The sequence below is a fragment of the Ascaphus truei genome, chromosome 17 (assembly GCF_040206685.1).
Source record: "Ascaphus truei isolate aAscTru1 chromosome 17, aAscTru1.hap1, whole genome shotgun sequence".
NCBI classification, from domain to species: Eukaryota; Metazoa; Chordata; class Amphibia; order Anura; family Ascaphidae; genus Ascaphus; species Ascaphus truei.
The window spans coordinates 24,275,279-24,300,890 of NC_134499.1; the positions used below are offsets into that span (position 1 = coordinate 24,275,279).

The 25,612-nt window shown below is 44.7% G+C and overlaps 1 protein-coding gene across 3 annotated transcripts in view; it reads left to right on the forward strand.

Moving 5' to 3' along the window:
- The window catches only part of LOC142468140 (uncharacterized), a 36,382-nt gene extending 14,640 nt beyond the window's left edge, over positions 1-21,742 (forward strand). For 2 of the 3 annotated variants that reach the window (XM_075574304.1, XM_075574305.1), the window contains exons 6-11: positions 830-901; positions 1,559-1,775; positions 3,227-3,435; positions 4,557-4,629; positions 15,562-15,679; positions 20,822-21,742. In XM_075574304.1, coding sequence (XP_075430419.1) covers positions 830-901; positions 1,559-1,775; positions 3,227-3,435; positions 4,557-4,629; positions 15,562-15,679; positions 20,822-21,017 — 885 coding nt within the window. In that variant the 3' untranslated portion in view covers positions 21,018-21,742. The remainder of the gene's footprint in view (positions 1-829; positions 902-1,558; positions 1,776-3,226; positions 3,436-4,556; positions 4,630-15,561; positions 15,680-20,821) is intronic. The other variant, XM_075574306.1, reaches the window with a different exon arrangement.
- Positions 21,743-25,612: the final 3,870 nt, after the last annotated feature.

Sequence of the window (25,612 nt, forward strand, 5' to 3'; positions counted from 1 at the left end):
CCAAACAGACTGCTACACCAGGAAGAATACAGACTTGAAGGAGCATGACACCTGCTCGTAGAAGAGAATTTGATGGGAGTGTAATGCAGTCGCTGGGGTTTTATTGGGCAATTACATGCTTTGTTGAAGAAGTGACTTGGTTGAAGATGGGGTCAATTAGACCTTGGTAAGCAAGGCCTCTATTCACTTGAATAAAAGCTATCGTGTTCCTTACTAAGCATTAACATCTTCACTCCATATTGAGTCGGGATGAATAATTAGTAGATCGCTCCAAATATTTGGGGCAGTAAGAGAAAATTAGTTTGAGATTACTATTTGCGCATCCTTATAAAATGTATTTAACAGTTTCAAAAGTATTTAAAGCTCTCAGCATCTTATCATCTCTTAAAAAGGAGGATATATATATATATATATATATATATATATATTTATTTATTATTATTATTATAATATATTTCCTGTTTGGCTTGAAGGTTAAGGATTTAGGTCCTTAGACTACAGTATATTGTCCAAACTGGCCATTCAGGCCTTTTTCGGGGGGAAAATTCCCATTGAAGTCAATGGTGTCCTGAACAACCGATGTGGACTATATAGAATGACCCCCTTAGAAATAAGAAGTTATATACCATCGCAGAGCAGGACTTGCAAATAATAGACCTAAGCGATGCTAAAAATGCTATTCATCGTAAAGTCCTAACGAATGTGGGGCAAAACCCCAATAAAAAATAATGAGATGAATGATATCATGTGTATTGGTAATTGTGTATAGCCACAACTGCAGAATAGTTGTACATATTAAGCTGATTTGGTTGTTCCTTTTTTTCTTAAGGTAGTTTTACCTGTAGATTGTGGGATTAGCATTGTAAGAAGGAAACATTTCTCTGTAGCTGTGGACATGAAGGTAAGGAAACAGTGTTATTCTCTGTGGAACCCTGAAGTGTTCAGATTATTGTACCTCCTTAATCCCTCTCCTCCAGATGGGTTTCCAGCATGGGACATTGTCATTCCGACCTTGGGAGACCCCAGTTCAATCATTTTATTTAAGAATTGGGCTGGGCAGCTCATAGATTGATAACAATTAGCTTTCTAGCAGTTTCCCAACTGTTTTAACAAGAGCGCCAATAGTGATCACTATTAAATACAATTGTATAGTACATTTCGGGACACAGCAGCACCAATGTGATTATTTGTAAGAATAATTCTGCATGTGTGGCTGGTTTTGAGACTGTGTACCTATAAGACTGTACACACTACTGCATGTCAATCATTTTTGGAATGAACTAAATGGGCATATTCATTCCAATAGCTACAGCAGTTTTGTTATTATATCCCCATAGAAAAACACCATTGTTTTAGCCTTCTTACATAACTCATCTGAACTTGTGCACTTGTTAACCCTGATAATGGTCCCCATCTGAAACTAAAATGTGAGTGCTTTCTACTCTTATCGAATAGCAACAAATCCTAACTATATCATAATTGACAAGAATGTCTTGACAGAGCATCGTAGTTTTATAATCCCCACAAAGGAGCAATGTGATTCTGTTTTTTGACGCAGGAAGGAGTTGTGAAAGACGATGTGTTTTGGGGCCTCAATGGACGTGGTATACTAGACCGCCTGCGGTTGGATGGCAAGGTGGCCTACGTGACCGGAGGAGGTCAAGGTATTGGAAGAGCATTTGCGCATGCGTTAGGAGAAGCGGGCGCCAAAGTTGCCATCATAGACCTGGTTCTGGAGAAAGCAGAGGCGGTAGCATTTGAACTACACGTAAAAGGTATGTAATATCTATTTAGAACATTTGCTAAACTCTATTAATCCCATCAAGGAACATGTAGAATTCCTCAGATATCATAAGGTGAATCCCGACCTATGTGTTTACTTACTGACAGTTGTTGAATCTTGGAACTTCAGTCTACTAAACTAGATCTACTGGTGAAGAGGGAAAAAAAAAGCGTAGTTATAATTCGGGGGAAAAGTACAGTATACAAGGGGAAAACACAGAATACTGAACATTTTCTAAAATTATAAAAAATGTTGTGCTTTTTCAAAAATGAGGGGCATTGAGACAATTTATCTGGTTTTGATTGAAATTGTTAATGAGGGGAGAGTCAGGAAACGTGCAGACGGATACTTATAAATATCTTAGCAGTCAGGGTACAATGACTCCAATGAACTACATTTGTAGTTTCTATACAGCGAATAAAAATGCTACTTGTGGGCACATTCACATGTCCCGGACAGGTCTGCAACCCTGCTTTTCCCCATTATCTCAGTGCTTCCACTGCAGCCAGGGATTCTGGGAAATTACAGGCAAATGAGCACAGTGTCACATTTTGTATGTACTGGTATATCTTTATTTATATAGCGCCATCCAGTTACATAGAGCTTTACAATGCACCTGACATAATATTATAAACTCAATGCTAATCAATTTTAACATGGGGCCTTACTAGTTTATGCCTACCGCATTACACAGCTTTTCAGCACCGCTGGGGTTAAAGAAGTGCAGAGCCAGTAAACCTACTCACAGATAGCTTTTGTCTCATCAGTGTGAGGGTGGTTATACTGGCTTTGTAATATGAAGCTGGGATAGGTTTGAACTGCACATTAAATAAGTTATGGTGGGTAAAAAAAGTGACAAAACCCCCAAATAAAAACCTCACTTGTGAGCACAGTCACATCTCTCAGACAGGTCTGCAGCCCGGCTTTCCACCATAGATAATATAGGGAAGATATGATATTTTAATAGAAACATTTAACTTTAAAAAAGTTAGATTCCATGCTTTGTGAAATATTTGTGACATTTCCTTGCAATTAATGCAACTGACTCAAAATGAGTGCTAAGGGGTGTACAGTAATATTAAAAAAAAAATGTAATCCCGGCTGAGAATGATTCATCAGTATATCTACAGCCGCATTGTGATTGAATGTGCTCCATTCGTAGCACAATGCTACAGTAGCATTCTGCACTTTTTACCAGCAGGTGGTGCTACTCCCCAACTATAAAGGAATTTTTGGTTACTGAAAGAATATTTGTTCCACCTTGAATAAAATTCAATATCTACTTTTTTTTTTAAATTTTCCATGTGTAAAGTAAATTACAGATATTTCCTTTATTATCAATAACTTCTCCGATTTTGAAAACTTCTTCTTTTTCTTTCTTTTTTTTTTTACGGTTTTAATGTTATGTTTTAAATTTTTTTTATTTACTTTATCACTCTGCAGGCATAAAATCGGTTGCCATGGCAGCTGATATTAGCAAAGAAGAAGATGTAAAAAGGGTTGTGGATACAATTGTAGCTAATTGGGGCAGAATTGACATAGCATGTAATAACGCTGGAATTAATATGAATTCGGCAAGTGAGGATACCACGTTGGACGAGTGGGACAGAACGTTTAATGTTAACTTGCGAGGCTTATTCATGTGCTGTCAGGTATGTGTTACATTGTTTCTTAGGCGTTCGAAGGTTCTGAGAGCTTTGTTGGCATGTTTATGGGAATAAATCCATTTGGACAGAGCCACTGTATGAAACCTCTCTCTAGAAGGGAGAGCAAAGATGGCACTCCTGCTTAGCCATATATAGTGTAACACTTTCTCTAACATATCATCTCCTATTTAAGCTATGCCTTTCCTAATTAGTTGGCAAAGACAAGGAGCCCCTGTCTTCCACAAAACCGGATTCATTGAACCCATGGTCACGTGCTTAAACTGCAGACAAGGATTATGGGTAAAACATGCAAATGAGCACACTGAGCATGTCATTGATTTAGCGTCCTCTGGGACCAGGATGTTTTTGCATGCTACTTCAACAGCAAATCCTGGTTTAACGAAGCACAGAATCAGAAGACCTACTCAAAGACAACTGTTTCATCCTTTTGGGCTCACCCATTTGAGCATGGTTACATCTTACTGTTCTGAGGGGATGAAACCTGACGTGGGAAAGAATGCTGCAGGGAATGTTGCATACATTATATGTGCTCTCCTTTTAACATTTGTATTACTAATACTGTATGTCTTGAAATAGACTGCAAAATCTAATAATGAGATAGGAAGTGTAATCAATGTAAAATAGATCTGTACATCATCTACATAGTAAATAATACACCCATAAACTAATACATTGTATGGACTTGGGGAGGGTTATTAATCCCGGGGCAGGTAACTGAACTCCTGCAGTATCTATTAAGTGAGGCAAAAACTCAACTACTATTGACTCTAAAAACAACAGATACGAGCTGCAAATGGGATAATTCTAGGCCTTGCTGATGCAAAGCAAATGAATACTTTGAATACACTTTGAAGCGTGGCCTTTTTGTGCCATTGCTTAATCATTAATTAGGATTAACAACTGAAACTGCTAATTAATTTAGAGATTTCTTTTTTTTTTTTCATTGATACATTTATGGACATACTGTAGTGGTTGCTGCAATAAGGGATGGAGTTTTTGGTACCGAAACAGAAATCATTTTTAGGGAGAAGAGCCATTTGTTATCATGTCATTCTCTGCAGGGGCACCAGAAGGTTCACTGGTCTTCCCTTTAATTCTCTTGGTAGGCTGCAGGCCGCGTTATGCTGAATCAAGGATACGGGAAGATAATTAACACTGCGTCTATGGCAAGTTTAATAGGTGAGTGATGAGAGTTGACAGTTGCGCTTTAGAATTCATAGTTTAATTAGTAATCATGCCATCTGATTTAATTAAGCATGTATCGGAGAGTGGTAAATCACTGACACTTTGTATCAGGTCAAAAAATATATTAGCAAACATTTATGGCTTTTTTTAAAATCTGTCTGGTAGCGGCACACCTGTGTGATCTCATTGAATGTGAGTGAACTGCCGAAGTTCTTAAGGATATAATGGAAGGCAGCCTGTTTGCTTCAATAAACACATAAGGACCAGATTTACTAAATAGTTCTAAGCCTTAGCACATCTTCATTTGAAATTTGCCTACGCTGTGCACTATTGAATATGAACTCATGTTTCAATCTGGCTGCGAAATACATAAGACTTAGCAAGTTTGTTACAGCTGAAGCAATAGGCGTACTCAAATTCAGACTCATTATCACAATTGCGTTTGTCATTGATGAACAATGGAAAACATGGCACCAAGATTTGCAACACTTGGTACATCTATTACAATATGAACTAACCCCAAAAGTCTACGTTGACACCGGCAAAGGATTGCACCTTGATGGTTTGACATTCAGGGATGTATTGGCTAAGTGCAATGCCCATTATCACTCATTAACATTATAAATTAAATGCTAATGACCAAAGAGGTATTCTAAGTGACTTTTTTAGCATCGATTTCATCCCTTTTGAGCCCTCACAGCGATAATCAGGAAGGTCAGCGTAAGGGCTGTCTCCTTTATAAAAAAATATGTCATAAAATAACCCATCTCCTGCAAATAAGACTTGCTTTTGAAGTCGTCCCGTTTGGTAGCTGGAAATGTAAAGACCGAAAGAGGAAGTGAGGCCTCTCCATTCCTGAAGGGCAGCAAATGTAACTTCAGAGTCACTCTGTCTTTACCAAACACTCAACAACTGAACGCTGATGAATACTGTATGCAAAGCTGGTGCTTGGAGTGAGAATTATGTGCAATATTTGACTAGTAACTTTCACTCTATTCCAGGCTGTAATGCCAGTTGTTAAATTTCATTATTGCTGCCAACAGGTGCCTTGACTAGCGCTGCTGTATCAGCCGTGCAGTCAAAAAAGCCCATAAACTATTGTAACATATGGAACGAAATCCCAACTGCTGAGCTAATCTGGAAGGCTGTTACTCGCTAGTGATCTGAGGCCCATGGAACAAAAATTGATCAATTACACAAATTAAGCATAGCCCTTCAGGAATTTTTTTTTATTGGTCTGGACATCTGTTACAGTATTGTCCAAATCCAAAAATCAAACGGTGCTTTGAGCTGCCAAGTTAGGCTAGAAAATCTAGTAGCTATAAAAGTACAACTGAAAAACCACTAAGTTAATATTATGTCCATCTGCTGAATGTTATATAAATATGCAGCCTTTTTATTTTCCTTGGGAATAACATTTATTTTTACTGTGCCCAGTTTGACATTCTGCAGCATTCTGTTCAGTTTATTACAGAGCAACTATAAATGTTTCTTCAAAAATGCATTTATAATTGTGTTATGAGTCCTTGGTTAAGTGTCTGTGCCACCTGTCCTATTTATAATTAAAAACAGGAACACGTTTTTTTTTTTTTTTAGACTCGGAACAAAGGGTGCAAAAAGGTGTCAAAAAAGGGATGTTTTGTGAAACAGTTAACTGACATTTGAAGACTGGTCATTATAAATGTATATATTTGGGGACAATATGGAGACATTTAAAAATGTCAAATAAAGATAGATGCTGTTTATGTAGATTGGAAGACACGTATTTCAGCTAGAAATACGCAGGAGATTTTGGGGGAAGGTAGGAGACTCAAATTTTATTTTTATTTTTGAAATGTGTTATATGATATCAAATTTAGGGTTTTCTGTGCCCCTATAAAAAGTTACAGCCTTACATGGCATTTGCACCCAAACTGGAGTGCACCCATTGTCGTCTTGGTGTGAATATGGCTGTGATACCCCACGTACGCAGGGCCCGGCTGTGATACCCCACGTACGCAGGACACGGCTGTGATACCCCACGTACGCAGGACACGGCTGTGATACCCCACGTACGCAGGGCCCGGCTGTGATACCCCGCGTACGCAGGACATGGCTGTGATACCTCACGTATGCAGGGCTCGGCTGTGATACCCCACGTACGCAGGGCTCGGCTGTGATACCCCACGTACGCAGGGCTCGGCTGTGATACCCCACATACGCAGGACATGGCTGTGATACCCCACATACGCAGGGCCTGGCTGTGATACCCCACGTACGCAGGACCCGGCTGTGATACCTCACGTATGCAGGACACGGCTGTGATACCCCATGTACGCAGGACACGGCTGTGATACCTCACGTACGCAGGGCCTGGCTGTGATACCCCACGTACGCAGGACCCGGCTGTGATACCCCACGTACGCAGGACACGGCTGTGATATCTCACGTACGCAGGACACGGCTGTGATACCCCACGTACGCAGGATCCGGCTGTGATATCCCACGTACGCAGGACACGGCTGTGATACCCCACGTACGCAGGACACGGCTGTGATACCTCACGTACGCAGGGCCTGGCTGTGATACCCCACGTACGCAGGGTCCTGCTGTGATACCTCACGTATTCAGGGCCCGGCTGTGATACCCCACGTACGCAGGACCCGGCTGTGATACCCCACGTACGCAGGACACGGCTGTGATATCTCACGTACGCAGGACACGGCTGTGATACCCCACGTACGCAGGATCCGGCTGTGATATCCCACGTACGCAGGACACGGCTGTGATACCCCACGTACGCAGGACCTGGCTGTGATACCCCACGTACGCAGGACACGGCTGTGATACCCCACGTACGCAGGGTCGTGCTGTGATACCCCACGTACGCAGGACCTGGCTGTGATACCCCAAGTACACAGGGTCCTGCTGTGATACCCCACGTACGCAGGACACGGCTGTGATACCCCACGTACGCAGGGTCCTGCTGTGATACCCCACGTACGCAGGACCTGGCTGTGATACCCCACGTACGCAGGGTCCTGCTGTGATACCCCACGTATTCAGGGCCCGGCTGTGATACCCCACGTACGCAGGGCCAGGCTGTGATACCCCACGTACGCAGGGCCCGGCTGTGATACCCCACGAACGCAGGGCCCGGCTGTGATACCCCACGTACGCAGGGCCCGGCTGTGATACCCCACGTACGCAGGACACGGCTGTGATAACCCACGTACGCAGGGTCCGGCTGTGATACCTCACGTACGCAGGACCTGTCTTTGATACCCCACGTACGCAGGGCCCGGCTGTGATACCCCACGTACGCAGGACCTGGCTGTGATACCCCACGTACGCAGGGCCCGGCTGTGATACCCCACGTACACAGGGCCCGGCTGTGATGCCCCACGTACACAGGGTCCTGCTGTGATGCCCCACGTACGCAGGACACGGCTGCGATACCCCACGTACGCAGGACACGGCTGCGATACCCCACGTACGCAGGGCCCGGCTGCGATACCTCACGTACGCAGGACACGGCTGTGATACCCCACGTACGCAGGGCCTGGCTGTGATATCCCACGTACGCAGGACATGGCTGTGATACCCCACGTACGCAGGGCCCGGCTGTGATATCCCACGTACGCAGGACACGGCTGTGATACCCCACGTACGCAGGGTCCGGCTGTGATACCCCACGTACGCAGGACACGGCTGTGATACCACATGTACGCAGGGCCTGGCTGTGATATCCCACGTACACAGGGCCCGGCTGTGATACCTCACGTACGCAGGACACGGCTGTGATACCCCACGTACGCAGGACACGGCTGTGATACCCCACGTACGCAGGACACGGCTGTGATACCTCACGTACGCAGGACACGGCTGTGATACCCCATGTACGCAGGACATGGCTGTGATACCTCACGTACGCAGGGCCCGGCTGTGATACCCCACATACGCAGGGTCCGGCTGTGATATCCGACGTACGCAGGACACGGCTGTGATACCCCACGTATGCAGGGTCCTTCTGTGATATCTCACGTACGCAGGACCCGGCTGTGATACCCCACATACACAGGGCCCGGTTGTGATACCCCACGTACGCAGGACCCGGCTGTGATACCTCACGTACGCCGGGCCCGGCTGCGATACCCCACGTATGCAAGACCAGGCTGTGATACCCCACATGCGCAGGGCCCGGCTGTGATACCCCACGTACACAGGACCCGGCTGCGATACCCCACGTACACAGGACCCGGCTGCGATACCCCATGTATGCAAGACCCGGCTGTGATACCCCACATGTGCAGGGCCCGGCTGTGATACCCCACATGCGCAGGGCCCGGCTGTGATACCCCACGTACGCAGGGCCCGGCTGTGATACCCCACGTACACAGGACCCGGCTGCGATACCCCACGTACACAGGACCCGGCTGCGATACCCCACGTATGCAAGACCCGGCTGTGATACCCCACGTATGCAAGACCCGGCTGTGATACCCCACATGCGCAGGGCCCGACTGTGATACCCCACATATGCAGGGCCTGGCTGTGATACCCCACATGCGCAGGGCCCGGCTGTGATACCCCACATATGCAGGGCCCGGCTGTGATACCCCACATGTGCAGGGCCCGGCTGTGATACCCCACGTACGCAGGACACGGCTGTGATACCCCACGTACGCAGGGCCCGGCTGTGATACCCCACGTACGCAGGGCCCGGCTGTGATACCCCACGTACGCAGGACCTGGCTGTGATACCCCACGTACGCAGGGCCGGCTGTGATACCCCACGTATGCAGGGTCCTGCTGCGATACCCCACGTACGCCACGCCCGGCTGTGATACCCCACGTACGCAGGGTCCGGCTGTGATACCCCACGTACGCAGGACACGGCTGTGATACCCCACGTACGCAGGACCTGGCTGTGATACCCCACATACACAGGGCCCGGCTGCGATACCTCACATACGCAGGACCCGGCTGCGATATCCCATGTACGCAAGACCCGGCTTTGAAACCCCACGTACGCCACGCCCGGCTGTGATACCCCACGTACGCAGGGCCGGCTGTGATACCCCACGTACGCAGGACCTGGCTGTTATACCCCACGTACGCTGGGCCCGGCTGTTATACCCCACGTACGCCGGGCCCGGCTGTTATACCCCACATACGCCGGGCCCGGCTGTTATACCCCACGTACGCCGCGCCCGGCTGTGATACCCCACGTACGCAGGACACGGCTGTGATACCTCACGTACGCAGGACCTGGCTGTGATAACCCACGTACGCAGGTCCTGTTTGTGATACCCCACGTACGCAGGACACGGCTGTGATACCCCACGTACGCAGGACCTGGCTGTGATACCCCACGTACGCAGGACACGGCTGTGATACCCCACGTACGCAGGACCTGGCTGTGATACCCCACATACACAGGGCCCGGCTGTGATACCCCACGTACGCAGGACCCTGCTGTGATACCCCACGTATGCAGGACCCGGCTGTGATACCCCACATACACAGGGCCCGGCTATGATACCCCACGTACGCAGGTCCTGTCTGTGATACCCCATGTACGCAGGTCCTGTCTGTGATACCCCACGTACGCAGGACACGGCTGTGATTCCCCACGTACGCAGGACCTGGCTGTGATACCCCACGTACGCAGGACACGGCTGTGATACCTCACGTACGCAGGACCTGGCTGTGATACCCCACGTACACAGGGCCCGGCTATTATACCCCACGTACGCAGGTCCTGTCTGTGATACCCCACGCACGCAGGTCCTGTCTGTGATACCCCACGTACGCAGGACACGGCTGTGATACCCCACGTACGCAGGACACGGCTGTGATACCCCACGTACACAGGGCCCGGCTATTATACCCCACGTACGCAGGTCCTGTCTGTGATACCCCACGCACGCAGGTCCTGTCTGTGATACCCCACGTACGCAGGACACGGCTGTGATACCCCACGTACGCCGGGCCCGGCTGTTATACCTCACGTACACAGGACCTGGCTGTGATACCCCACATACACAGGGCCCGGCTATGATACCCCACGTACGCAGGACACGGCTGTGATACCCCACGTACGCAGGACACGGCTGTGATACCCCACGTACGCAGGACACGGCTGTGATACCCCACGTACGCAGGACACGGCTGTGATACCCTACGTACGCAGGACACGGCTGTGATACCTCACGTACGCAGGACCTGGCTGTGATACCTCACGTACGCAGGACACGGCTGTGATACCCCACGTACGCAGGACCTGGCTGTGATACCTCACGTACGCAGGACACGGCTGTGATACCTCACGTACACAGGACCTGGCTGTGATACCTCACGTACGCAGGACACGGCTGTGAATCAGACATGTTATACAGTTTGTAGTTACTGGGGGGAGTGGGAGCTCAGAGATACAGAAAATATCCTCTACTGGCAAAACTGCAGCAAAATGTGCATTTAGTTATCAAGCAAGAATAATCATTTCCCCAAAACTACAAAGGGTGCAACCAAAATTTGAAATGTATTTTTAGGTTAAATAGATTAACATGAACTTTAACAATATGCTGGTAACAAAATACATTGTGCGTGCGTGCGTGTGTATATAATGTACAGTATATGTATAATGTAAGCATGTGTACTTTCAATTGCCTGATATTTCCACAAGCAGAATGAGACACATTACAATATAAAAAAATATTAATTCAGTGGTGTTTGTGTAGTGAAAAAAGTGGCAACAACTGAATTCAGATGATATACTTAATATCCAAAGTACAACAAATATTCCATCTTTAAGCAAGGAAATGTGACAGGAAAGGTACTTATCCACTTCCACATAGTACTTAAGCTGTATTCCTAATAATGTCCTAATCCTTGTATTGAGTTTCTTGTTCAAATAATTGATTTTTAATGCCATCACTTAGTTCCCGTGCGTACCCCCCAAAATATGTTATAATTGCATTGTGACCGGGCAAAATGTGTAACTTCATTTCTGCATCTGTCAGGACAGCCCCACGTGGACAGGGCCTGAGGTGATTAAGTGAGTAGATGGTGCCGTGGAGTCTGCTACAAGTGCAGGAGGAAAAGTGCTAAAGGTTACCAGACAGCTACCAAACATCCATGAACTTGAAATGTATCTTTGAGTGTAGCATGCGAAGCCTCTTTTCCTAAACACACCGTTTCACAGAAGTATTGCATGACTTCATTGACACAACTTTCACTTGTAAATGTAACAGTTGAGTCATTTAGGGAATACACTGTTTTATTGATTATTTTTCCATTGAACGATTATGCACAATATGCATAGGAGTCTTTTTAAAGCACATGGATGTATCTGGTGTAAGCGTTTAATGCAGGACGGATCCAGCTTTCTTTAGATAAAGCACAGCTACAGTTCTAAGCTACAAAACGGAACCAATGGGAAGTTCATTGTTATGAAGAATAGACTATTTAGCCCAAAAACAGTTCAACGTATGTGTGGCCACATTGTTCCTGGAGTAGAGTGTATTTGTCATAAGTCTGATGCCCCTTTATGCAGGGGTGCTCAACTCCAGTCCTCGAGCACCCCTCCCCCCCCCCAACAGGTCAGGTTTTCAGGATATCCCTGCTTCAGCACAGGTGGCTTAATCAGTGGCTCAATGACGCACTGATTGAGCCACCTGTGCTGAAGCAGGAGTATCCTTAAAAGCTCACCTTTTGGGGGTTCTTGAGGACTGGAGTTGAGAACCCCAAACCTTAATGAATCAACACAAGAGTTCTTCATACATTCAATTACAGTATGTACTGTATATCTGTATGTATTTAGCGCATTAATGTACATCATGCTTCATAGCAGTAATACACGTGACATAATAATAGAAATAACAAATAATACAAATAACACAAAGTGGGAATAAGTGCTTCAGACATAAAAGTGACATTAGAAAAATGAGCTTTTAAAATCACATATCTCCCCATGTTTGTTGTCAGTGCGTACATAGAATATGTGATGTTATACAACTGCACCTATGAGGACCCAGCAGAAAACAGCTGATTGTTGGTAAATCAGTGTCTCGATATGTTGGTTGTCTAATCAAATCCTAATTCCTCACTGTATTTCCTGCAAGCTGTGCTATCCCAGATTAATCTTTGTACAGAACATCATCAAGTAAGATTTCCTATTCAAATTCCTGTAACAACCTTTCACTTGGTCGTGAGTCCTTTCATAGGAACAGCATGGGCCACCGGAGGCTTATTTCTCAGACTTTAAACCATCTTTCAGAATAACAACTTCTGTGAGGGCTGAAACGAGCCCCGTGAAAATACTAAACAAGCCTGCTGAAAAGCTGCAAAGGGAGCGTGTGTCTGCGGTGTAAATGTGTATGTTTAGCTGTGCACTGCTGCGTGGAAAGCTGGATGAAGGAATTCTGTGAAGGTAGCGTTCTGCAAAACGTGGCTTGCTTTAAAGCCCAGTCAGGGACAAGCGTCCTTCATCCGAAACGCTTCACTGCCAGAGGCGTCTGCAGCGCATTGCTTCGCAAACGGAAGACATCGAGAAGAATGCGTCTGAGTGATATTGTAGTAACAAAGGAGCGAGAGGGAGCAGGTATGATACCTTTTATTGGACCAACAAGTAGTTGATCTGTTACAAGCTTTGGGACCTTCATGGGGTTACTTCGACCTTGAGAGGTTCAAAAGCTTGTAACATATCAACAATTAGATTGTAAGCTCCTCGGAGCAGGGACTCCTTCCTTAATGTTACTTTTACAGTATGTCTGAAGCACTTATTCCCATGATCTGTTATTTATATTATTTGTTATTTATATGATATGTATTACTACTGTGAAGCGCTATGTACATTTATGGCGCTATATAAATAAAGACATACAATACAACTACTTGTTGGTCCAATAAAAAGTATCATACCCCCTAGCCCCCTCTCCCTGTCCCCTCTTCCTGCCCCCTCTCCCTCCCTTGTTATTACATGGAACCACCATTGCCTGAGTGATGTTAAAAGCTTTAAGTTCAGAAAATGAATTGGGCAACAAACGGAATGATTCCACATTTTTTTGCTTTGTTAACAAGCAACCATGCCAACGAGTTTGCTTAATGTATAATTGAAATGCAAGATGATTTCTTAAATGAAAGCTGATGCCCAAGACACGTCTGCTTTTTTCAGCGACGCTGGTGTGTTTTGTTCTATTTCACTTCAAGTTTTTATCCCAGGCTGTTTCACTTGCGCACATTCACATGATTTTTCCAAGTCAAAGGCCCCAATATTCCGTGAAAATGTCTTCCACGGGCTGGAGACATGGAACTTCATTCAAGCAGGGATCTCTGGAAGACAGCTTCACAGTCTAATGTAGGGGTGCGCAAAGTGGGGGGCGTGAGATTTTCGAGAGGGGGGGGGGGGGGCGTGGCTGTTACTGAGGCCCTACGCTTCCCCGAAGGCATTTAAAATAAATGCTGGGGATCGCACGAGGCCTCTGTAACTTTTTACTTATCTTGGTTCCACAGACATGTCTCTATGGCAACCGGTGTCAAATGACGCCACAGGGTCATTTGACACCAGAGCCGTGCGGGAAGGGGGGGGGGTTTGCTAACCCCTGGCCTAATTAATGGGGTGAGAAAGTGTGCACCTCAACGCTGCCCAGATGTAGCGCGACTTGTTGTCTCCGCAGCCGAAAAAGCAAAAATCTGCGGCTCCAATGACATTGTCTGTTGCGGTCACTCTGCGTGGCATCCATACGTCCAGATTGGACCCCCCGCAGGGTTAGTCCTCTAGCGCTGGGGCCCCCGCAGTCGCGAGACCGCAGCTTGCCCGGGTGACTTGTTAGGTCTTTGTGGATACATCTGTCTGTGTATAATTCTCCTCTTAGATCACTGTTCAGTTTAAATGGTTCTATGTGATCCTGACACAGAGTACTGATAAATGCAAAGAAAAGTATCTACAGTACGTATCCTTTTTTTTCTTATTGGATGGTGTTAGGAGAATAAACAGTTTGGGTTAACTTGATGTTTCATTTTTTTCTTCTAAAATGCTTCTAACGTTTACAATGGGGTCAATTCTATACACTCCAGAGCTGCCGTTACGGCGGTTTTAAGATGAAATCCCCTTAAAGTTAATGGTCCTTTTATTCTGAAACGGACTGAAAGTCTGCTTCAGAGTATATAGAATTGATCCCAATGCCTTTCAAGCTTAAATATGTACAGTATGTGCACTTTTAAGAAAGAAGCAATAATGGTCAGTATTGTTAAACGTACTGTATATTTTCACATTACCATCTCCAGCCCTGTTCAGTCTACTGCTAGATGGAGGCTTCCCCAATGATAGTTCAGTTACTGCTGTCATAACCATCTCTTCCAAATAGAATCCCAGCCTATAGCTTTACTTATTTCTTTGAGCTGTCAGAAGATTTTGGATAATAGTAGCACCAGGCTGCAGGAGCGGCCCAGTGAGCAAAGGCTCTGACTCTGTAAACAATAACACTTAACACTATCAGGGGAAACTGGTTCAATTCTCGGTGTCGGCTCCTTGTGACCTTGGACAAGTCACTTTATCTCCCCCTGTGCCTCAGGCACCAAAATCATAGATTGCAAATTCATCTGGGCAGGGACTGTGTACTATACCAGGGGAACAGGAGATTTTTTTGGGGGGGGAGGGTGCGGCGGATGCAGTGGCATCACATAACCCCGCAGCGTCATTTGACGTGGATACAAAGTGGGGGGACAAGGAAGACAGGGGGGGCGCAGCAGCAAAAGTTTGCTCTCCCTGTACTATACTGTCATTGTGACACGCGTGGGAGAAATGTGCTATATGAAATAAAGTTATTATCGATGAGCCCACTTAACTGCAATGGTTAAACAGCTTTCTCTTTTGGCACAGTGGAAGATTGTACTTTTTCTTCCAAATGGTTTCTAATTCCAACTCTCATTTCTTTCTTTTAGTTCCTCATCCACAGAAGCAGTTGGCATACAATACCTCAAAAGCTGGTGTGGTGAAATTAACTCAGACTCTGGGAACAGAATGGATTGGCAGAGGGGTGAGAGTCAACTGTATTTCACCGTAAGTGCAAGATATAGGCTAGCACAAAGTATAAATACTCAGGATATGGCAATCCCTTCATACCACGTTCTACATACAGCACCAGGAGCTTAATACCACAGCATTAAACACTGCAAACACAAAGGATTTTGGTTTGACTATTGCAAACGTGCTCACTTTTGGCTTCCTTATGCTACCACAAAGACTCTCTAACATATTCTGGTCCATATTAACTAAGTGGTGTTAAGCTGTAAGGCACCTTAGAAACCCATTCACCTTTATACTGCTGCCTAAGGCCTCGATTATAGTGACGCCACGCGCGCCTGCCGCTCGCGTGAAACCTGCACTGAGGTTCTAGGCGACAGGGAGGCGTGGCCATGACGTCACATGAGCAGTTGGCCCTCATTGACTGAAGGCGCACGTGACCCATCCGTCGTGCAAAGACAAAATGAAAATGTCTGGCTGAGAATCACGCGCTTGGTCGCGCGCTCTATGGCCTGCCTCATAGAGTTGTGGACTTTTGTTCGCGGCGCCAGCGGCCACTATAACCGCGGCCTAACCCACCTTGCATAGCCTACTCTGTGAATAAAAGTGCAAATGCACAGGAATTGTGCATGGTGTCATGTTTGCTTCACTAGTTTGTTTTATTGGCTCAGCAGCAGAAGATACATTGAATTCAAGCAAACTTTTAGTGTTGTTTTTGCTCGCTCAAGTAAAGATAACACCTCCTTATAATCGTGTGAAATGTTTCTCAAAATGTATTTTGTGTACGTTATAACAATGTCCAGTGACTCATCTGAAATTCCTCCCAAAGCTGACTGCTTAACATGGTACATAACTTCATTTTATTGATAACTCACCAGGATAATTACAGGGAGCAATAAACCTGAGATGTTTATGGGCTAATAGGAAACGTAGTTTAAGGGAGAGGATTGCGTATGTAAGAGGCATTCCTGCGAGTACTTGTATTCTAGTGTAAATACAAGATTTAGATTCAAACAATTAATTTGATGACACTTTCAGTGTTGCTATCCAGTCCTGTTTATGAACCAAAGTAGAAACGGAAGATTGTGGTATAGCTGGCGCGCCTGCATCATTTCTACCTTATTTTTACTATGTAACCTATCTATATTGTGATTGGCTGACCTGCGTCATTCAGAATTCTCCAATTAAGCCTTTCAATGTGGAATGCTTTACAAGATAATACAGACCTCTGGAGCAGCGGGGACAGGGATGGGGGGGTTGCTTAGTGGTAATGTCACAGCCTTTGAAGTGGGTGAATCCCAGCGTCGGCTCTCCTTGTCACCTTGGGCAAGTCACTCAATCTCCCTGTGACGAAAGCACCACATTTAGAGTGTTAACTCCACGGGGCAGGGACTTGCTGTGCCTGCAAAATGATTCCTACAGCACGCCGTACGCTGTACAGCACTACGGAAGAAAAACAAATATTGTTGTATATTAAAGGGATGAAACTGAGGTGCCGGGGGGTTAAAATATTTTGTATTTGTAGTTAATGGACAGACAAGTGTCCAACTACTGTTTTATCCATGACTAAAATCATGTGTAAGTTACTTATTTGCTCTGAGAAATGCATGTTTTATTAAAAGGTGGCATGGAGCAGACATCACTAATAGGTTGTTAGCAGTAACACAGAGGGTCAATACACTAGCATTAGCACGTTGGCACTTGCTTCAAGTAATCTGGATATGATTTAAATTAATGTTGCCTACAAAGAGGCACAATGGCAGTTTTCCAAACTAAAAGTACAACTATATAAAAACTAAACGAGTGTCCAAAGTGTAACTTCTTGTAACCCCTTCATAACTGAGAATGCAAAGTGGGTCTGTGATCAGTTGTATTGGTCGTTACGGCGTTTGACAGATTTTAGGGGTCACATGACATTGCAGTGGCAGTTCTTATCATGAAGGAAACCAAACCCAACATTTGGGGCTATAAAATGAAAATGATGGATTATTTAGAAAGCTCAAATTGGGGCAAGGCAGCCGCGCCATAGGGGGACACGCCATAGGGGGACATTGGACCCTGCGCCATAGGGGGACATGCGTTTCCTCCGCTCCCTCCTCCTTCTGTCGGCACGGGGAGCCAACTCCCACCCAACCGGAGGGGGCAGCGCAGAGCTCTCCCTCCTCCAGCTCCCGCCTCCATTCGGGCGGAAGTTGGATCCCGGCGCCGAGAGGAGGGACCGCTTCTCACCGAGGAGGTGTGTGTGGTTTTCTTTCTATCATTGAGAAGGAGTCTTACCGTTTCTGGAGCGGGCCACCTCCTGTAGCGTCGTGTTGCCATGGTAACCGCCGTCAAATGACGCTGTGATATCCTATGACGACGCGTTGCCATAGCAACATTACGTCACATGATGCAGCAGAGGGACACTTTAAGGTAAGTCCCCTTCACTTTTTTCACGGGGGGGGGGGGAGGGGAGATGCTCCCAGCATGGTGCCATGGGCCTGGTAAAGGCCGACAAATACTGGTGATGTATTTTAGAGCTTTGGTAGAGCAAGTGATCATACATGCCTCATTATATCTCCTGTGAATACTGGGGGGCAGTAGCCCCCACAAAGCTCAGTCACACAGTGATTGACCTGTCTGACTAGGTTCCCTAACCACACAAAAATATTCCCACATTCAAATTCTATACACCCCCATTCCAGGATGGAAAAAACGACAAACAATTAACATGCACAATCAAACTGCGGAAACCCTTTCTTTCAAAAACTGTACAACTACTTTGAAAAATATTGAATGACCCCCCCACCCCCACCTCTCTCTTTCATTTTCTGTTTTTCCCTCCTCCCCCTCTAACAAAAAAACTTAAATAAACTCTAAAAATAATATGCTGTGCAGCCTCATTCCCCATGCTGGAGAAGACTTTAGTCCCATTTATTTGAATGAAGCTGAACGCTTCTCCAGTGTGGCAAAGATGTCTCCATATTGAATAGGGGTCCGTTAAGTTATGTACCAACCTCCCACTAAAGGAACCGGGAATGCATTTAACCCAAACCTTTTTTTTAACTAATACATTTCTGCACAAATGCCATGTATTTGAATTGAATTGTATTGAAATCCTTTACATCCAAGAACATGCTGGAGCAGTAAGCTTCAGTGCAAATAGCCAAGTCAATCTGTAAAATGAATAGTGTTTGTAACTTGGTGAATTCAATGAATGGTCAGCTTCATAGTCCACAGAAACAAATTATTTCCAACACTACTGTTTCATTTGAGAGCAAAACTGCTACAGTATGTAAATCCACAATACCCTTGATAATCTAAATTAGAATGAAGGTGATGTTCCAGGGGGGAGGAGGCGGAGGGGGGGGTACGTTTAAAAAAAAAAAATTAAATACATGCTCATTTCATATTTATCACCAGTTTGTTTGCTAATTTTCATTTGCAAGCGTCAGTTCTTCCAGCTAACTGGGTGCCTCAATGGGCCACTGATTTCTTTGAAGTGACAGTCTGTAAATATGCATAAAAAAGGGGATGCAATTAGCGCGTGTGTGGTTCAGTGCAGTCTGATTTCATTGGCAAGTTTACCCACAGTGTTGATAAGCTACATTATCTAGAAAATTGGCCGCGGAAAAACAGCACCTCTGATTGCCAGCAAAGGTTCCAGATAACAGGGTGCTGAAGGGAAATATAATTGAGGTTGAATATGTTAACCAAGGGTGTCACATGCTCCTTAGAAGCGCTAATTTATCAGCATGTTGGAATTTTTATTAACATTTGGAATACATTCCTGCCACACTAATGAAGTCGAATTGGCGGTTGGGTTTTTAGTTACTGTCATTCCTGAGAAGTTAAATGTAATTTCTTATTAGGCATAGTGACTGTATGTAAATATATTTGTTCGGGGGGAGCTGGAGAAATGATACATTGCAGAAAACATCAATATGCTGCTGCAGAGGGCTGCTTCTCATCAGTGTCGGTTACATTCATAAAAGCTGGCAAAATTGAAGTGTTACAGTTTATTGTGGTCTGTTCTCATTAATAAAAATGTAATAAAATGGGATGTAAATCCTGTTTGTACATTTTAATGGGAAATCATTGTTTTAATTTTCACTGCTGCAGGCACTTGCAACACATTGCAAAGCAATGGATTACAGTTCACTATGACAGTGATCATCTTAAAACTGATTATATCTGCAGTGTTTTGTGTATGTCCTGGCTACTGTGTATAGCAGTGTTTTTAAACCAGGGTTTCCCGGGACTCCCGAAAAGGTTCCCTGCAATTTTTAGGTAATTTGAAAATTGGACAAAATGCAGAAGAATTTACAATGCATCTGATCTCGGACATGCTACAAGAGAGGGTTGGGGTTCCTTACAATGCATCTGATCTCAGAAGTGCTATTAGAGAAGGTTGGGGTTACTTACAGTACAATGCTTCTAATCTCAGACACGCTATTAGAGAGGGTTGGGGTTACTTACAATGCTTCTAATCTCAGACACGCTATTAGAGAGGGTTAGGGTTTTTATCAGTGCTCCTAAAGGGCCAGATTCAGTCAAATAATAAACGTGACATCAGTTTTTATAGTTATATAGAAGATTTCATTGACTTTCACTGTACAATAGCATCACTTTGTTACCACATTTCTTTTTAACCCAGAAGCAGGAGGTCTCCCCGTAGAAGCAATGCCTTCATTTAAGAAACCTCCTGGTTACCAAGATATATACCTGTAAACGTAGCGCCGGAACTGTCCCCTATAGGGGAAACCAATTGTCGCTTTAAATCTCGTGCCAAAAGTTACACCATCTGTTGCATCTTCTTATTGGTCCACGTGACGCTGGGGATTTAAACAACCAGGAAGTACTGGTGCTAGCGTTCCCGGTATGTATTTCAGGAGTCAGGGGGTCCACAGAGCTGAAATTCACACCGTTCTGCTTCGGGAACCCCCTGATTCCCACTACATAAATAAAAAAGGAACCGAAAGGCCTGGGGGAAGAACTACTGTTTTAAAGGACCAAATGTATACAACTTAAATGAATTTATTGCATTTAACGCAGATGCTACCCAACAGAACAATAACGCCAGAACATGCCCCAATGACATCATCTTCTCCCTGTAGCCCTAAACATCCGACCTATTCTTGTGCTTGGTGCAACAGAGACAGTCATAGTTTTGTTATTTGTTTATTTTTATTTTTTCAGGGGCATCGTAGATACACCACTGATCCATTCAGACGTTTTAAAGCCTCTCGTTCAGCGCTGGTTGGATGATATCCCTGCTGGGAGACTGGCTCAAGTAACTGATCTGCAGGCTGCCGTGGTGTTCATGGCATCGGAAGCGTCGGATTACATGACAGGCCACAATTTAGTCATCGAAGGAGGCCAGAGCCTTTGGTAGGAAGTAGCATGGAAGACTGTTAATCACAGAGAAAAGAAAGTGAGCTGCATGGGGAAATAAACGGCAACGTGGCTGTTTTACCAGCTGTCCTCATTAACACAAAAAGAATTAATATTGTAGTATTATATACTTGAAACAATACACAGTATAAATTACCTTGTGGAAATGGAATTAATTGCTCCCCTGTACTCTTTGAAGGCATGTAATTAGCTAATGCAAGAATTACAGCAAAATGAACACACAATCACATTGTTTGCAGTCAGAAGTAAACCACTGTTTGCACGGTTTTGTCTCCAGAGAACTGTTTGCAAACAGTATGATGTATATTTTCAGTAAACACTTTCCCTAGCCTTGTATTGGGGAATGCAGACAAGGGCACTGGAATCTCTGCTTTATTCAACCACGGTTAAATTCATAGGTGTACCGCTGACTTAAATGGGGACTTGGCCGATATTGAATAACCCCCAGGGGATTATTGATTAAACTGTGAGTGTCGATCGGGGCACTATTGCAAAGAAACTCCTTCTGGGGGCTTCTATTGCTGTTTAATGAATATGCCTCTTAATGAGAGATATGTAATTCATATTGGTGCTTTTATAGCAACACCAAGATGGGTAAAGTCTGTCTTTACTTTTCCTTTTAATTTCACACAGCATAGTGATATCCTACAGTTGTTTTCTATTATGGAGAAATATTGAAGAAAAATAAAGTTTTGATTTTCTATGGCCTGTTTCATAAGTTTTACTTTACAGCTTTAGAATGAGACTGACACACTCTCTACAGTTTCATATGGGTCCCTAACCAAAGCAATTTGAGTTTTATGTAAATGTGTCACGATCGGGGGTGATCGGACGACCGAGTGTCTTTGAATCGCCAGACAGAACACAGAGGTTTAACAAACCAGAGTTTGAAATTAGCCATAACATACAGGCACAGTGATACAGTACCGGACTCAGGGGCAACAGGAAACCCCTAATCTCACTAGGGACCAGGCAGGGCCGCCGACAGATTGCCCGGGGCCCAGGACTAGAGTTAAATCCGCTCTCCCCCCTTGGCAGTATTGCGGTAATCACCCCCCCCCCCCACAAAATACATACCAAAAAACTCACCCACCTAAATCCATATAACCCCACCCCCAATACATATTAAAAATACACCCCACCCCCTATACATATAAAAAATACACCCCCACCCTATATAAAAAAAACACCCCACACCATATTAAAAAATACACCCACCACATATTAACAAATACACTCCCACCCCCCAATGCATATTAAAAAAGGCCCCCACCTCCCAATACACATTAAAAGGCCCCCATCTCCCAATACACATTAAAAAGACCCCCACCTCCCCAATACATATTAAAAAGACGCCCCAATACATATAAAAAAAGACCCCCAGCCTTCAATACACATTAAAAAGACCCCCACCTCCCCAATACATATTAAAAAGACGCCCCAATACATATAAAAAAAGACCCCAGCCTTCAAAACATATAAAAAAAGACCCCCACCCCAAATACATATTAAAAAGGATCCCCATCCCCAATAAATATTAAAAAGACCCCCACCTCCCAATACATATTAAAAAGACCCCCCCACTCTCCCAATCCAAATAAAAAAATACTTACCTTGTGGATGGTCAGGCCGGGTCCAGTGGATGTGGAGGTCCGACAGCGGGCGCTGTAAGTTGGACCCGACCGCTGGCCAGGCCCCGGCTCTCCCCTCAGCAGCAGCCTGCATGCCTCGATCCCTCTGTCCCACGCCGAGCTTCCGACAGCCCTCACTCTCAGGAAGTCACGCGCCGGGAGCAGAGCAAAGCCTACTTCCGGCGCCTTGACGTCAGAGAGACCTGTCGGCGTGGGACAGAGGGATAGAGTCACGCAGACTACACTCCTGAGGAGAGAGCCGGGGACCGGCCGCGAGAAGACCGGGAAGCCGGGCCTGGCCAGAGTTCGGCCTGACTTTCCACGCCGGCCAGCCGGGCCCCCACAGCCAGCGGGCCCGAAACACCTGTCCCTTCTGTCCCCCCCTGTCGGCGTCCCTGGTACCCGGTGCTGTCATAGCTAGCTTACCTCCTGGAGTCCTCTTAGTACTGGAACAAAAAGGTTTTCTTTTGCACGATTAAGCACAGTTTTGAAACCGGCTTGCAGGCTCACGTCCAGGCGGGGAAACACAAAGGCTTTACCCAGGCTGTATGTACGCAGGTATCCCACTCATACAGGGCTGATTTACATGAACTCAGGGAGCAGAGACTGATAGGCCCTGGAACAAAAGGCAGTTATACCCTGTCCTAATTAGCAGGATGCAGTTTGGGGAACACAGAGGCTTTCACACCCGCCCAGGTTCCTAAGTGTGAAAAGGTTTTCAAAACATCCCGAAAGGCCAAAGTGACATGCCCATTCCTATTTCTAACATGGGGACTCCAGATACACACTGGGGGCACATAGGAATGCATTGTGCCCATAGGGAATACATTACTGGTATAGGGAATATAGCACAGGCAGGGTAAATGCATTACAAGCATAGGAATCACATTGCAGGCATAGGCATACCGTAGAAGTATGGGGAACACATTTTGGCACACCGTGAAACATCTTAGCGCCCCATCGTGGCACTCATTTTATGTTATTCAAAGGTAAACTTCTGGGAGTAAATATGGAACACATTGGAGCACAATACATATTAACAATGGGCACAACGTCAGTCGTAGATGGATCCGGAGCTGGTGTGAATATAAGAGAAGTTTATGTGTACTGTAGCAATATTTATATAGATTCATATCAAGACTGAAAAGTGAAGTCGTTGTGTATTTGTTCCCCTGTTTTGTTAGAGGAACGATACATGAGCTTGAAATGCTTGCAACAATGTAACTCTTTCATGTCTTATAAATTCTCTTTAGCTGATTCAGTGGGACACTAAACATGATAGCTGATCAGAAAAGGCCTGTTTCAGGAATATGACACTCTCTGTTTTCTTAGATGCTGATGGAAAACAATGACCACTCTTGGTTAGGATATCTGAATAATAATAATAATAATAGCAAATAAAAATACCACTTGTGGGAACATTTGCATGTCTCAGACATGTCGTCAACCCTGTCTTTCCCCATTACCGCTTAGCAAAGAATGTTTCCACACAGCCAGGGATTCTGGGTAATGACATGCAAATGAGCACGGACCCCTATAAACTCAGTTTAATTGGCCTTGGGAACCTCCACAAACCTCACTGAAATCTGCAAGTCTTCCCAGGGCCCATAGCCTATCCACTGTAGTGTATCCTCTTTGTCATATCCAATCCTTCGGCTGGAAATCCCTCAGAAGGATGCAAAGACCTGCTACAATTACCTCAAACTTTCCAGGCAGACCTTGAAAGTTCCAGCAACTCTAAAACAAGGAGCCGGAGCACCCATCGGTGCAACCTGCATGAAGAAATGCAGGAGGGCATTGCAAAATGATTGTGTGTTTTCAACACACGCGGGTAACAGATATCGAGAAATAAAAGGAAAGCTTTATATGTATATAATTGTATTTATATAGCACCAACAGAGAAAACAAAGTACAAACAATGTGGATAAGAGCAGCCAGTAAAATATTCCATGGCATAAACCGAGATCCTGTCCCGAAGAGCTCGCGATCTAAGTGGTAAGGGTTCTATGAAAGAAGGTGTAGGGTGGGACAGTGCATGAAACTGTGTATGGATGGAAGAATAATGTAGGGCCAAGTTATCCCCTAGACATCGACAATAAAATATATTTTAACTCGCTGATTAGTTGCTTTGAACCATCTCTGAAATCTCAGTTTAGCATTCTTACATTTTCTACGGTGGAAGATGAAATTCTAAACATTGCCTGTAGGAGGAAACCTTAACTCATATTGTGCTCAAATCATACCTAGCTGCCCTTTTTGTTTCATCTTTCTAACTTTGATTATATTGCATCTAAGTTTGTGCCTCTGATATTTCCTTTGTAAGTTTTTCAACATTCATGTAGAATATCTTATAATGACAAAAAGAAAAAAAAAGAAAAAGAAAAGATAATAGAGCCATACCCTAGGGCCTGTCGTACACTTATGTTAAAAGTACAGCTTTTATTGGCAATTAAAGTAATAATCTTTCCATGCCAAATTGCTACAAATTAAAGTTAAAAAAATTCTAAATGATAGCCAGATTTGGTAATTTTCAAACATTAGCATAATCCAGATTTTTTGTAACTGCCTGAATCTTGAGTGAAGCATTTATTATTTACTTAGGAACATTCCACGTTTAAAACCATATTGTTAAAATGCATTTAGAGCAGTATTTTAACACGAAATACTTACAAATGATGTGTCCATTAATATTATGTTGAATGTAAAAAAAGATCATTAAAAAAGTAGCTGGTATAGAACTATTGGATCAATATGATACATTACACTTCATATTATGTTCATGTGTTTAGAGATTAAGAAATGGGTCCAATATGGCTCTAGATCAATGGAACACCTTTTTAACCTAACATGATTTTCATGGAAGGGGCACCAAACAAACATATAGGTTTAGGGTCAATCTAGAAATTCCACTCTCGTGTTCTGACTTTTGAGCACATGAAAGACT